The 16,204-nt window shown below is 39.6% G+C and overlaps 1 protein-coding gene across 1 annotated transcript in view; it reads right to left on the bottom strand.

Moving 5' to 3' along the window:
* Positions 1 to 16,204, bottom strand: part of CSMD3 (CUB and Sushi multiple domains 3) — an 823,344-nt gene that overhangs the window by 281,907 nt on the left and 525,233 nt on the right. Inside the window, exons 26-27 of the mRNA XM_076329214.1 lie at positions 13,245 to 13,371; positions 12,209 to 12,411 (exon numbers count right to left, since the gene is read on the bottom strand). Of these exons, the coding sequence (XP_076185329.1) occupies positions 12,209 to 12,411; positions 13,245 to 13,371 (330 nt within the window). The remainder of the gene's footprint in view (positions 1 to 12,208; positions 12,412 to 13,244; positions 13,372 to 16,204) is intronic.

Genomic DNA, 16,204 nt, shown 5'->3' with positions numbered 1-16,204 from the left:
TTGCCATTGAAAGACCCACAGGTGGTTATTCCTTTTACTAATATCTGCTACTTAGAAGAAAGGCAACAACTGATAGAAGGAAACAAATCTATTCAATGGCTTCTTTCTTTTAAGCCTCTCGATGCTAAAAACAAAACAAACAAACCCATAAAAAACCACACACAAACAAAAAACCCAAGAAAAGATATACCAACACTACCCCCAGCAAAACCAAAACAAAAACACTGGGCTAAATTTAGAAGTGTGAACATTCACAGTTATTTCTGATAGGAAAATAGTCATCCTGAAATCTCTAAATCCAAAGGACTCCTCTCAAAGTTGAAAGAAATCAGCAAACCAGAGTACGAAAACAATTTAGATTAAAAGGTGGTTCTGCTATGGAATAGACATGAGGGAGAATAAATCCTATCTTACTGACTTCAAAAAGTGAAGAAGTTATGTTAGGAAGTGATCCCTATACCAGCAGTGCTAGTAAACAGCAATCTGAGAAAGAAAACAGTTAAATTCCCCAAATCCATTCTCAAATCACCTTCAGGTTAAACATGTCAGAAGTAGAGATCTCTGTTACTGGAAAACCGGAGAAAAGAAAAAAAACCAAGAGGGTGTTCAGTGTCAAAAAAAATCTTCCTAAATGAGACTGTAGTGAATATGTCTTTCTTTGAACAAAAAAATCCCCCTCCCGCAAAAGAAAACACCCCCCAACAACAACAAAGAAAACAACCAACCAAAACAAACAAACAAACAAAAAAATCAAACACAGGACATTTAGAAGACAGTGTAGCTATAAATCAGCACTAAACATAAATAGAGAAAGCTGACTTGTAAGCATTTAATCATTAAATGTAATCAAAGTAAGCAATATCATGCATTATAATTCTAGACTGGAAATTAATATTGCCAAACTTAAGCCATCCAGGTAGGTATCTGACAAAAGTTTTCTAGGCTTTTTCTGTAGTCTACAGAGACAAGTAACTCCAAAGGGCTATTCACCCAGTCTTAAATAAGGAGGGACAGCTGTAGTTTGACAGTAAAGTAAATCCAAACATTTTAAGGCATATCCTGTTATATAAGAAATTGCTGTCACAAGATATAAAATACTGCTAGAGCATCTACTTACAAAAAAACTCCCAAATAGTCAAAACATGTTTACAGGTTAGTTCTGCACTGGCTGCCTTATAATGCTCAAAAAATGCTCTACATTGTGTGCTGTTTAATTAGTCAGAAATGTGACTGCACACTTAGGCCTGAGCAGAATGCAGTCTGTAATGCTGAGTTACTCAGTAGTGCAGCTATTAATGATGAAATAATGGCTTATGAAAGATGAATACAGATCCTTCCTTTCTGCATAAATGATAAATGGCACTTGAACTGTTAAAGCTAGCAGAGAGGAAACTTCCCTGTAATACCAGATTCAAAGGCTCTTGAAATCTATGGAAATAATCTCATCAACTTCAGTAGGATCTGATCTGATATTACACACTTCACATGTATTAAAGGGACCAAAAACGTTATTTTAAGCACACACAATTATTATCACACAATTTTTTGCACTTCAATGTTCTCACTCAACTTTTTTCAATTCTCTTTCTCTGTCCTTTCCTCTCTCAGCTACTACTTTCAGCTTGGTGACATGAAGCAATGTCATCTGAAGAAAATGTTTCATTATGCTTAATACTTTTGTCTGACCCTAAGATATACAGCTTGTGTGTCTGGCAAATACATGCTGCTTCCCTTCTCTTTCTCCTTCACTTTTCTTGAAGGCCTAATTTTCTATTTTGTGCAGAATTTACTGACCAAATGAAGTTACTGCTGATTTCATTGGTGTTTTTCCAGTACGTATTGGGTTTTTCATGCCCTGTCTCTGACAGTTCAGAGAAAATATGCTGTAACAGGTACTTCCTGTTTGCATATTGCTTGTGGCCTGTTGTCAACCTTTCACTCTTCTCCTAATTTAAGGGAAGACCTCTGGCACCTGTCTTCTAGGTACATTATTCAATCTGTTCATCCCATTTAGACATGTTCCAAAATCCTCATATTGCAATCCTACTGTTGAATCACCAGAGGTTCTTATTTTTCTTTTACACGTATATACAAAGTTTTTTTAATATTCTGCTCTATTAGACATCTTTTCGCACTTTGTTTTTCAGGCTTTGTGGGCTCTGCTTTCTATTGTGTTCCTTCACTGTCATCTCAAAGGAGACAGCAGAAAGTGAAAAATTCTACAGTTTATGTGAAGAGATTCCATAGTCATGGTTTGCAGATGTCCAACAAGAAAATGATACACTACACATCAAAGACAATACGGCTGGGATAGAGTTAATTTTCTTCCTAGTAGCTGGTACAGTGCTGTGCTTTGGATTTAGTATGAGAATAATGTAGATAACACACCGATGTTTTAGTTGTTGCTAAGCAGTGCTTACACTAGTCAAGGACTTTTCAGCTTCTCATGCCCTGCCAGCGAGAAGCTGGGAGGGGGCACAGCCAGGACAGCTGACCCAAACTGGCCAAAGGGATAGTCCATACCATGTGACGTCATGCTCAGTACATAAACTAGGGAAAAGCTGGCCAGGGGGGTCACTGCTCGGGGACCGGCTGGGTATCGGTCAGTGGGTGGTGAGCAATTGCATCATGCATCACTTGCTTTGTATATTCTATTATTATTATTATTATTATTATTATTATTACTACTACTACTATTATTATTATTACTATTTTACTTTATTTCAATTATTAAACTGTTCTTATATCAACCCACAAGTTGTCTCACTTTTATTTTTCTGATTCTCTTCCCCATTCCACCTGGGTGGGAGGAGTGAGCGAGCAGCTGCGTGGCGCTCAGTTGCTGACTGAGGTTAAACCATGACAGTCCTTTTTGGCACCCAATGTGGGGCTCAAAGGGTTTGAGATAATAACAGATTAACCAGAGCGCATTAAGGAATTTATATCTGTTAACAGTTGTGGGTCACAATATTGATTCATCTGTTCTCAGTATTAGTTTATCTGATCTGCACCGTGCTCTTTTTTTTGCTGTACATGTTAAAGATTGGTGTTGGGTTTTGCACTTTGCTGTGGTCTGCAGTGATTAGTGATGTTTTGCCTGGGAGATCTGTTATTAAAACACTGGCCTTGAGCTTAATCTGGTATTTGAGCTTTGTATTGAAGCCATTACTGTACTTCGGCTACTACCTCATGGAGACAATTAGCAATTATAGTTCTTCCTCTGAGAGGTTTTTTATGGAGGAAATACAGAATGGCAGCATTGCTACCTTCTTCTATGAGGTTTCCTCCTTCACTACAGTAACTTTTCAGTATCTTGAACATCCGTGGGTAGTTAAGATACTTCTGTTGGTATCTCTTGGGAATATTGTTTCGGTTTTGTCTAAGGTTAATAAGCAATTTAAGAACATCATCTAGAGATCTGCCCCAAGGCTGGATAGTTATGAGTCGCAGGGTGTGTGGGACAGCATGGGAAAGTATCTAGGCCAATGGGCACCCCCAGTGTTTTGGAACTTCACCCCTGAACAAGTGCAGAATCCTGAAAAATTAGTAAAATGTTTGGAAAAAGTATGCTGTCACCCTGGCAGCTCCAGAGAGACACAAATCACTGCAATGTGCTGGGGCCTGGCCCATGCCTACTGAGCCCTGTTCAACGCTATTCAGTACCCTCAAGGGGAAAAAAAGGTCTCTGGATCTGACAACAAAATGACAGGCACTGCGGCTACTTGAACTCCTGCAACAGGCACTGTGGCTACTCCAACCCCAGTGACAGGCACTGCGGATACTCCAGCCCCTGCAACAGATACTGCAGCTGAACCAGAGAACCAACATGTGCTGGCATCTGTCACCCCTATACACAAGAAGAAATGTTGGAAGCAAAAGTCAGCTCATTTAGTAAGGGATGATGAAAAAGCAGGGCCATCACAAGGAGAGGAAGGAGGAAGAGGAATAACTCATAAACGAGACAGAAACCAGCCGACCCCTATCCCTGAGTGAGCTGCGAGACATGCGAAAAGACTTCAACTGTCATCCAGGCAAGCACATTGTCACCTGGCTGCTCTGATGCTGGGATAACAGGGCCAGTAGCCTGGAATTAGAGAGTAAAGAAGCCAAGCAGCTGGGATCCCTTTCTAGGGAAGGGGCCATTGACAAAGTGATTGGAAAAGGGACACGTATCCTCAGCCTTTGGAGGCGATTCCTGTCAGGGATGAGGGAAAGGTATCCCTTCAAGGAAGATGTTATATGTCACCCAGGCAGGTAGACCACCATGGAGAAAGGTATCCAGTACCTGAGGGAATTAGCTGTGCTGGAGGTGATTTATGGTAACCTGAACAACAAGCAGTTATCCAAAGATCCAGATGAAGTCAGGTACACATGACCCATGTCGCGGAAGTTGGTACGGAACGCACCATCATCATATGCCAACTCATTGGCAATACTGACCTGGAAAGATGAAGAGAGACCAATGATGGATGAATTGGCTGGCCAGCTCCGGCAATATGAAGAAAGTCTCTCTTCCTCCCTCATCACGGCTGTGGAAAAACTGTCCTGGCAGGTCCAACAAGAGGATAGGTCCCACTCCCCACCTGTATGGACCAGTATCTCGGCTATTAGGAGTCAGCGTTCTTTTGCTCAAGAGAGATAATATAAAGGGTACACACCACGGGGCACCCTATGGTTTTACCTGCGTGACCACGGAGAGGACATGAGGAAGTGGGATGGAAAATCTATCTCAGCCCTAGAGGCATGGGTACATGAGTCACAAGGAAGAAGAATCACAGAAGGGGGTTCTTCCAGGAAAACTGCTGCTCCAGTTTCCAGCAAGCAGTTCCCCAGACAGAGTAGAAGGGCTGATCTTACTCTTGATCTTAATGAAGAGACTTCTGATTCATATTTACAAGAAGCGAGTAACGAATACTATGACCAGAACTAGAGAGGTCCTGCCTCCAGCCAGGTGGAAGAAAGAGACAACCAGGTTTACTGGACTGTGTGGATTTTACGGCCTGGCACATCAGACCCACAGGAGTATAAGGCTCTAGTAGACACTGGTGCACAGTGTACCCTAATGCCATCAAGCTATAAAGGGGCAGAACCCATCTGTATCTCTGGAGTGACGGGGGGATCCCAACAGCTAGCTGTATTGGAAGCCGAAGTGAGTCTAACTGGGAATGGGTGGCAGAAGCACCCCATTGTGACTGGCCCAGATGCTCCGTGCATCCTTGGCATAGACTACCTCAGGAGAGGGTATTTTAAGGACCCAAAAGGGTACCGGCGGGCTTTTGGTATAGCTGCCTTGATGACGGAAGAAATTACACAGCGGTCTACCTTGCCTGGTCTCTCAAAGGACCCTTTTGTTGTGGGGTTGTTGAGGGTCGAAGAACAACAGGTGCCGATTGCTATCACAACAGTGCACAGGTGGCAATATCGCACCAACTGAGACTCCCTGATTCCCATTCATGAGCTGATTTGTTGACTGGAGAGCCAAGGAGTGATCAGCAAGACCCGCTCACCCTTTAACAGTCCCATATGGCCAGTGCGGAAGTCTAATGGAGAGTGGAGTCTAACAGTAGACTATCGTGGCCTGAACGAAGTCACGCCACCACTGAGTGCTGCCGTGCCAGACATGCTAGAACTTCAATACGAACTGGAGTCAAAGGCAGCCAAGTGGTATGCCACAGTTGATATTGCTAATGCGTTTTTCTCAATCCCTTTGGCAGCAGAGTGCAGGCCACAATTTGCTTTCACTTGGAGGGGTGTCCAGTACACCTGGAACCGACTGCCCCAGGGGTGGAAACACAGCCCCACCATTTGCCATGGACTAATCCAGACAGCACTGGAACAGGGTGAGGCTCCGGAACACCTGCAATACATTGATGACATCATCGTATGGGGCAACACAGCAGGAGAAGTTTTTGAGAAAGGGAATAAAATAGTCCAAATCCTGCTGAAGGCCAGTTTTGCCATAAAACAAAGTAAGGTCAAGGGACCTGCACAGGAGATCCAGTTTTTAGGAATAAAATGGCAAGATGGACGTCGTCAGATCCCAATGGATGTGATCAACAAAATAACAGCCATGTCTCCACCAACTAGCAAAAAGGAAACACAAGCTTTCTTAGGCGTTGTGGGTTTTTGGAGAATGCACATTCCAAATTACAGTCTGATCGTAAGTCCTCTCTGTCAAGTGTCCCCCAAGAAGAATGATTTTAAATGGGGCCCTGAGCAACGACAAACCTTTGAACAAATTAAACGGGAGATAGTTCATGCAGCAGCCCTGGGGCCAGTCCAGGCAGGACAAGATGTAAAAAATGTGCTCTACACCTCAGCCGGGGAGAATGGCCCTACCTGGAGCCTCTGGCAGAAAGCACCAGGGGAGACTCGAGGTCGACCCCTAGGGTTTTGGAGTCGGGGATACAGAGGATCCGAGGCCCGCTATACTCCAGCTGAAAAAGAGTTATTGGCAGCATATGGAGGGGTTCGAGCTGCTTCGGAAGTGATCGGCACTGAAGCACAGCTCCTCCTGGCACCCCGACTGCTGGTGCTGGGCTGGATGTTCAAAGGGAGGGTCCCCTGTACACATCATGCAACTGATGCTACATGGAGTAAGTGGATCGCACTGATCACACAACGGGCTCGAATAGGAAACCCCAGTCACCCAGGGATCTTGGAATTGATCATGGACTGTCCAGAAGGCAAAGATTTTGGAATATCGCCAGGGGAGGAGGTAACGCGTGATGAGGAGGCCCCAATGTATAATGAACTACCAGAAAATGAGAAGCAATATGCCCTGTTCACTGATGGGTCCTGTCGTATTGTGGGAAAGCATCGGAGGTGGAAGGCTGCTGTATGGAGTCCTATGCGACAAGTTGTAGAAACTGCTGAAGGAGAAGGTGAATCGAGTCAGTTTGCAGAGATGAAAGCCATCCAGCTGGCTTTAGACATTGCTGACCGAGAAAAGTGGCCAGTGCTCTATCTCTATACTGACTCATGGATGGTGGCAAATGCCCTGTGGGGGTGGTTGCAGCAATGGAAGCAGAGCAACTGGCAGCGCAGAGGCAAACCCATCTGGGCTGCTGCATTGTGGCAAGATATTGCTGCCCGGGTGGAGAACCTGCTTGTAAAAGCCCATCACGTAGATGCTCACGTACCCAAGAGTCGGGCCACTGAAGAACATCAAAACAACCAGCAGGTGGATCAGGCTGCTAAGATTGGAGTGGCTCAGGTGGATCTGGACTGGCAACATCAGGGTGAATTATTTATAGCTCGGTGGGCCCATGACACCTCAGGCCACCAAGGAAGAGATGCAACATATAGATGGGCTCGTGATTGAGGGGTGGACTTGACCATGGACACTATAGCCCAGGTTATCCATGAATGTGAAACATGCGCTGCGATTAAACAGGCCAAGCGGTTAAAGCCCCTCTGGTATACAGGATGATGGTTGAAATATAAATATGGGGAGGCCTGGCAGATCGATTATATCACACTCCCACAAACATGCCAAGGCAAGAACCATGTGCTCACCATGGTGGGAACAACCACCGGATGGCTGGAAACATATCCTGTGCCCCATGCCACTGCCCAGTTGTCATGGTTTAACCCCAGCTGGCAACTAAGCACCACACAGCCACTCCTCCTCTCCCCTCCCTGTGGGACAGGGGACAGAATCAGAAGAGCAAAAGTAAGAAAACTTGTGGGCTGAGAAAAGTACAGTTTAATACTTGGGGAGGGGAGGGGGGGGCAGGGGCAGAAATTGTAATGGAAAGTAAAACAGTGAGAGAGAGAGAGAGAGAGAGAGAGAGAGAGAGAGAGAACGGGGGGGGGGGGGGGGGGGAGGGGCAGGGAACCAAGTGATGCAAGTGCTCACCACCCACCAACTGATGCCCAGCCAACTCCCCCCAGCTTATATACTGAGCATGACATCATATAACATGGAATATCCCTTTGGCCAGTTTGGGTCAGCTGTCCTGGCTATACTCCCTCCCAGCTTCTTGTGCACCTCCTCGCTGGCAGAGTATGGGAAGCTGAAAAGTCCTTGACTTAGTATAAATACTGCTTAGCAACAACTAAACCATCAGTGTGTTATCACATTATTCTCATGCTAAATCCAAAACACTGCACTGTACCAGCTACTAGGAAGAAAATTAACTCTATCTCAGCCAAAACCAGGACACCAGTCATAACTTTTACGTACTGTAGAAGTGGATAAAGTCCCTGTAGTGCACATAAAAAAAATATATAAAATAATAAAAAAATATGCTGGGGAAGACAGTCTGGGTTAGTCCTGCCTTGGGAAAAGGCAAACTCATTCGTGGGATTGCTTTTGCTCAAGGATCTGGGTGCACTTGGTGGGTAATGTGAGAAGATGGGGAATTCTGATGTGTATCTCAAAGGGATTTAGTTTTGGGTGAGAATAGCCAATGAATTAAGTCTATGATGTTAATTGCTATATAACATTGTATATCATCACTTCCATGGTGTTTATGTGCCATATCAATGGTATTACAGTACGAATCACCTAGATTAATGAAGAATGAACTTTGATGAAAATCGAGCAAAGCACAGTGATAAGGGAACCAGAACTGGCTTCAGCATGCAACTATCCAACACCACACACTATCTCTCATGCCCTGAAGGACTGTTATGACAGATGGAGCCCAAAGTCATGGACTAAATCAACCCAACTAACATTTTAGAGGGATGGCCCATAGACTAAGGGAATGATACCTGTGTCTGTATATATATCAAAAGATAGGAAAAGTGGTGGTGATTAATTGGAATGTATTGGAAAGTGTGGGGACCTGGGCATGACATAGATGGTATAGAATAAGGGGTGGATACTGTCCTGGTTTCAGCTGGGATAGAGTTAATTTTCTTCCTAGTAGCTGGTACAGTGCTGTGTTTTGGATTTAGGATGAGAACAATGTTGGTAACACAACGATGTTTTAGCTGTTGCTGAGCAGTGCTTACACTAGTCAAGGACTTTTCAGCTTCCCATGCTCTACCGACTGAGAAGGCTGGAGGTGCACAAGAAGCTGGGAGGGGGCACAGCCAGGACAGCTGACCGAAACTGGCCAAAGGGATATTCCATACCATGTGACGTCATGCTCAGTATATAAACTAGGGAAAAGCTGGCCAGAGGGCTGATGCTCAGCGATTGGCTGGACATCGGTCGATGGGTGGTGAGCAACTGCATTGTGCATCACTTGCTTTGTATATTCTTTTATTACTATTATTATTATTACTATTTTACTTTATTTCAATTCTTAAACTGTTCTTATCTCAACCCACGAGTTTCCTCACTTTTATTCTTCTGATTCTGTCCCCCATCCCACCGGGACAAGGGGAGTGAGCGAGCAGCTGTGTGGTGCTCAGTTGCTGGCTCGGTTAACCCACAACACATGAGCAGTAGCATTTATATCTTTGTTTACATTAGACATATAAAACAAGCTGTACTTTCAGTAGTCCTAGATACTTGATGGTGGTACAAAGTACAGAAGCATGAGCAGGCTGAGCTCCCTTATTTCATCCCAAATCCATCAGTTTCTCTTCTCCCTCTCAAAGTAATGCACAATTGTACTAACTTAGAAAATTTATCCTTGTCAACCATAAAGAAGTCTGCAGTATTCCTTAGAAGTTCAGCGTAAAATAAATAGTTTCCTTCATGTTAATTACTTATGGAAACAGATTATGAATGTTAAAATTATGGAAATAGTTCTACTATTTCAGATAACAAAAATGATTCTTTTTTCTCCCTAAAAAGGCAAGCAAACAAAAAGAAACAAACAAAACAGACTAATTGAGGCAATGGGCAAGAAAATCTCATTTTGACTCCCTTCTCCTTCCTATCCCCTAAATTTTACAAAATTATTTACAGCTGCAGTGCCTTGTAAAGGGTTGTGTTGGGCAGCCCTAGATAGAGACAAATCTAATAGTACCAGCTGTAATATATAATATTAATTAAATTACAATTTTCTTTCTACTATTTTCTTCTATATTTTTTTCTTCTATGTATAATTTTCTTCTATATATTATATAAATAATATAACATTTCCACTTCTCTAGGCTTTCCCCCCACCCCTTGAATTTGGTGAAGGATGCTATCTGACCTGTAATTTATGTTACTATATACTAATTCATTTTCTGTATATATTGGATGACTTGTAAAGGAGTCAAATTCAAATTATACCATATTATCAATGGTGAACATTTTCACTTATTAAATAAATGACAGACGTAGAATTGGTATGAACAGTTGAGAAAAATGAGATAAAAAAACTGTAAGGAACTGATAAGAAGGTTAATCCACTTTTTAGATACAAATTTTTAGTTTAAAGATAAAGAAAATATATAAAAAAATAAAGCATTCAAGGTCTTAAAAAGGTTTGAACATAAAATATCTGTTGTCATTCAGTAACATTCCTCTTGAGGTTAAAGGACCAATAATACAGTTAAATACTCACACCCAATTTCATGAAATGGCAAGAGGAAAGTAAAAGCAGATACCTCCCCTGTGTGAGCTTTCTGTTTGTTAATTACACTGCAGCTAACGTATGCAGACACCATCTGTTTCACTCAGACAACATTATATACTCAAAGAAAGTGTATGAAAGCTTGAAACAAAGTTGCACAGATTTATCTTTTTATTTCCTCCATCTCCTCAAATACATTTCTTTCCTGGTTAGTAAAATAATATGTCCATACAGCAACAGTGTAATTCATGTTGTGTAGCTATTTATACATAATTTTTAAAATCTTAACTTAGGGGGAAAAAAAAAAATCTCTGCGATTCTAATCAGGAGTATATACCCAAAATGTGCAACATCAAGTATTTGAGAAGGATCACTGTGATTTTTGTGAATCTGGACTGAAGAGTAAGAGAAATGCTGAGGCAGTAACACTTCACGGATCCTTTAAACTGTCATCATTAGATCTCAACAGACTGCAAGAGCATGGAAAATTAAATAAAATACCTCTCCTTTCAGATGAAACTCTAAAACTTCTTTTCAGGTAAAGCACTGGAAGTACATCAGTAGCTGCTTTATGGCTTTACTCCTGTCCCATCAATTTTTCCTTGCAACTCCATTCTTAGTCTGCATTTTTCTCCGCTCACCCTAAATGGCCACCTGAATAAGTTCAGTGCATAATGCTCTCTCCATTCCCTTTTTGGCCTCAACATTAAATAAAGGAGCATGTCTGAGGCTGGAAAGCAGATATGTGAGACTCTCCCAAACAGGTTCTGGAAGGGGGTAAGGTGGTAAAATGGCAAAAAAATCTTGGAGCCAAGGAATTAAAAACTGTTCATGGCTTTAAAAACCAGCAGATGGAGCAGAGGCACTCTTTCACTACAAATTAAATACCTTTACTTTGTCCTCTCATTCACATACTTCATTCTTCCTTCAAATTACTATGAGCACACACGTGTATTTCTCATACACATAGAAAAAATGAGGGTAGGGGAAAACAAGGGCTAATAACTACTGAGCACAGGAAGTACAACAAGGTAAATAATGTTATCATTAAGTCTCTGTATCAACCCATGTTAGAAACATTGCTACTGCTAAACAAAATAATGATATTAGAACAGATCTTGCTAATCTTGAAAAAATATATAAATTTCACTGACCAGAAAAAAAAAAGGTCAAAATGGACCTCACTCAATGATTTCTTCTGTTTCAGCACTAAAAATGTCTAATGGGATTTAATAACAGTTAAGTAACTGTTCAGATTTGTCATCCTGCTGCCTGTAATAAGATGAAATAGCACTAGAAGGCAAAAGGGAGAAGGACACTCCTGTTCCTGTAATGCTATTTCCCATGTCATCCTATACAAGCGCAGCAGGAATGAAGACTCTGCACAGATGTCTCTGAAAGCAGAAACTCTTATTGATTAGGAAAGGATGGAGCCTTTAACATGCCTACATCACCTCCTTTGTGAAAAACACTAGTCATAATTATGAGCATTCTGGCACTGCCCCAGCTGCCCTTGAAACAAAGCCAAACTAGCAAAGGACATGATTTTTTTGGTTTTTTTTTTTTTTTTTTTTTTTTAAGATAATAATATAGCTTTACAACAAATCTGTAAGTCTAGGCCAATTCTTTCCCTAACAAAGTCAGAAATGTTGTCACTGATTTCAATTTTTCCCAGCACTACAATTATCTATGAGTGAACTACCTTACAAAAAAAAAAAAAAAAATTAAATTCATCAACTTACTTGAAAACTGTATGGCAAATCCAGATTTGCTGATATAAAAATCTGTGTCAAACTGGATAGTTACTATGTTGAGTGTACTGTGAATGCCTTCAGGAACAAGGGATCCACTAATTTCTTTGAGTAACATCTCATTCTCAGGTGGACCATCCCAAACTCGTAGAATGTCATGGGATGCCTCAGTATCAAAAGCAAGAAACTGGAGGCTGTAAGAATACCATGATTTTATTGTCAGCTTTCATATTACTCAACAACATATTTTAGCAACAAAACTAAACCAAAAAAGCAAATAAACTTTGATTTCCAAGGGTGATTTTCTATAGTGTTTCACACCTTTACCTTTGGATGCATAAAAGCCCAATACAGAAATGTATTTGAAAGAAAAAACCTAACAATATTTGAATTTGTCTACCATGAAATAATATATTACTTTAGCTATTCAAATAATCTACAAGTATCCACACAATCTTTTCAGAAAATAGTTTTGTTTTTCTTAAGACAATATTATGTATCACATTCTCATAAAAAAAAATTCACTAGAACTGTAAACTCATGCAATTAGCTATATAGTGTGAATACATGTCTAACTAAAAAGAACTACTGAAATGCAGGGTTTTTTTTAAAAATGTAGACTCTTCCACTCAACAGTTCTGCTGACTCCAGCACTTTTTACATATTCAATCTTATAACTTTGGCATTAAAATATCATTCATATTAGATATTTTGTAATCAGATTTCCAGTTAACAGTTCTAGTTTGTATATATGTTTGCATATATACCTATATGAATTGGTTTAAAATTCAGCAGTGTTTCACAAATATATAACCAATTTTAAAGCTTGATCTTCATCAGACAATGTTTATTGAAAAATAGACAGTTTCAACACAAACCTACATATTTAAACTTAGAATGCCAAAAATACTGGCCTTGAGCTGCATCTTAAATTTTAAATCCTAAATCCCTTTTATTCTCCACTGTACAGGTAAGATTTAGTTATTATATAACCAAAAAGATTTGTTATAAGTTTCATTTTCAGTACCTGACAATATTTCCTGGGTCTACTTCAATCACCCACATGCAATGCAGATTGTTGTCATAGGGAAAAGGATAGCCAGGAGATAAGATTCTTCCTGATGATTCTCCTTTAAAACGGCCTCCACATTCAGCTAATAAAAAACGACATTACGTAATGTGTTACTTTTAATTCATTACAGATGGTCTTCCAGCTAATCATGTGAGCAAACAATTTATACATCTATTCTTTTGCTGAATAAGTAACACAACTAAACTGACTGTATGCCCTAACATTGTAAGACAACACATAAGGACTTGAAGTGCCTTGGGAAAGGAACCTGTAAATGTGGTTTTATTTGAATATTTCTGTATTTTCCTTTGGCATCTATGTTTTTCTAATAATTTTGAACACAACATAATAATTAGAAAACATACCATTATATAATGAAAGGAACATGGATTCTTACTTTAAAAAAAAAAACCAAAAAGAACCAAGAACACCATGTCACCCTAAAGCAGTAGAATTAAATTAAGAAAACTAAATAAATTAGTAAATACAAAATTATATATATATTTAAAAAAAAAAGAAAGGAAACATACTAAATAAAAACAGGCTATTCAGAGAGAAAATCAGCCTTTCAGCCTAGAAAAAGAAGTTGTAAAACTTCTTACTCAAAACTTGTCCTTACAGTGAAGCTATAGTATTTCTTAGAGGACAACAGATGGTAAGTAGCTCCCTCTTAGATGGCCTCAGCCAGTCATTAGGCAAAACTGAGTATTTCATAATCTTAATGCCTAATCTTTGAGAAAACCTGATTTTTTTTTAATGTAGATCCCTGAGAACTTTAAAGCCTTCCTATTTCACTTCCTTTCCTTTTAAAGTCCCTCTAATTCTCTCTTGCGAAGTACAAAGCCAAAATAATGCTTTGATTAGATCATTTGATTAACATCACCTAAAATATTAGTTGAGAGATTTATTACCTTATGATCTGTGAGTTCCATGATAAAATATAATTGAAATGCTACTCTTGATGGATTTTCTGACATAATAAAAGCAAATTTGCAGAGACAGGTGGCCTTTCATAACTTTTTTAGGCACTTTGACAATCTGTTAATTCCTAAATACTCTTTAAAAAAAAAAAAAATCTTTTGTAATTATTCAATTCTGAGGATAGCATAATCTATTATTCTTCCAGTAGAGTAAGGAATTAAATAAGTACACTATAAAGAAAAAATTACTCACTGACAAACTGAATGAAAATTGAAATTAATTACATTTCATCCAGGACCACTGAACAACTACAAGTTTATAATTTCTAATTTTCACAGATGTAATTTTGCTTTTTTATTATGATCTTTGAAGGTTCCCTCTCTCTCCCCAGTGGCTTATTTCTGCCTCTCCAGCAAGATTCCAACTCCCCAGTTTTGCTGGTTGCTGAATCAGCTGTGCAAGTGGTGACTTCTCAAAAAGCAGCATCCTCTCAGGTTGCAGTCAGGAGTAACAGAGCAAAACCCCTTTTATCTTACATCTCCAGATTGCTTACTACTAAGACAATCCTAATTAAGAATCTTAATTTTGCCTCCAAGTGTCAATGCTAAAGATTTTTCTAAGGATGTCAAATTAAAGGAAATATATATTATACTACATTTCTTCCTGCAGATTCCATGGATAGTATGTTGTATTGTAACATTTACCACGTATTTAAGATTTATGATTACTACAACTGCTTGAAAACAGTTTTGCTATTGTCTTCTCAATGTCACATTCTTCCATAAAATGATACTAAAACAAGAACAGTAGCATTTTTAAACCGATTTCTGATAGTAGCAGCAAATTAAAGTGTCTGTTGACTTATGTTGCTCATAAATATCCAGAAAATAATTTTATTTGTACATGCCAACCTAAAATATTTCATGCAAAGCATCACTGTTTTCACAGATTCTCGGGGTTTGCCTGAACAATCTGTAGACCCTAAAAGATCTTGTGGTGGGCTGGGACCAAGTTCATGTAAATACGAAACTTAAATGCATACAGCTACCTGACTCATAAACAAGTACTCTGGAAATAAAGGGCATCAGTGTTGCAAAAATAATCTTTTTTTCCAATTTCCTTTCATAGCAAAGAAGCTTAGCTTCAATCTGATTCTAACTAAAAGTGAATGTTGAAAGAAGGATTCCTATAAACCAGAAATGTTAGAACAGTTTTACTGCTGATTCATCTTCACCTCCTGCTATTTAATCCATTACTGAATTTAAAGTCTCAAAAACTGACTGTTTTGATCACAGATGAGTAAGAAATGTTTAGATTCAGGCTTTTGTTTGGACATATTAAAGAGATATCTAAAAGAGGTCTCAGTCCTGTACAAAAACTGTGGTGATGCAATTTTGTTGTTTTCTTTGAGGAACATTTCTAAACTGAGCATGATTTTTCTTACTGATGTTCTTGTGCATTTCTTAACTGCCGTTCTGCTTCCCAGTTCTCTTCTAGCCAATTTCCTCATGGTGTATCATTACTAAGACATCATTAATCTTTTGCCATATATTTTTCAGCCCAAGAAGACATCAACTGATATCTAAGACATTTTATAGGCTTCATACTGCATACCGTCAAGAGTATTTTAAAGCATCTGCAGTGATCCAGAAGGTATGTGGAATTCAAGATCATTATTTACAATTGGCATTCAAAACCTTTTTGATTTCTTAAGCTTGTCTATACAAAAAACCTCACTTGTTTTAATTAAAGTTCTTTTAAAATCTATTTAGCCAAACCTATGCAGTCCTCAGGTTGGGATGGATACTACTGCTGATACAGACAACAGCTTTACAACCATTTAACTCTCTGGATGCAAGTAACGTGTTTCACTACTTGCCTATGGAGAAATACCTAATCAAAATAAACAAAAGCAATATAAATTATTCCGAAATTCATTTAAAGGACACTATCTGTGTACTTCTGTTCACTTAAGGAAGAGCAATACATACAAA

This window comes from Aptenodytes patagonicus, chromosome 2 (genome assembly GCF_965638725.1).
Source record: "Aptenodytes patagonicus chromosome 2, bAptPat1.pri.cur, whole genome shotgun sequence".
In the NCBI taxonomy this organism is placed as follows: domain Eukaryota; kingdom Metazoa; phylum Chordata; class Aves; order Sphenisciformes; family Spheniscidae; genus Aptenodytes; species Aptenodytes patagonicus.
This window is presented reverse-complemented; position numbering and strand designations above follow the sequence as displayed.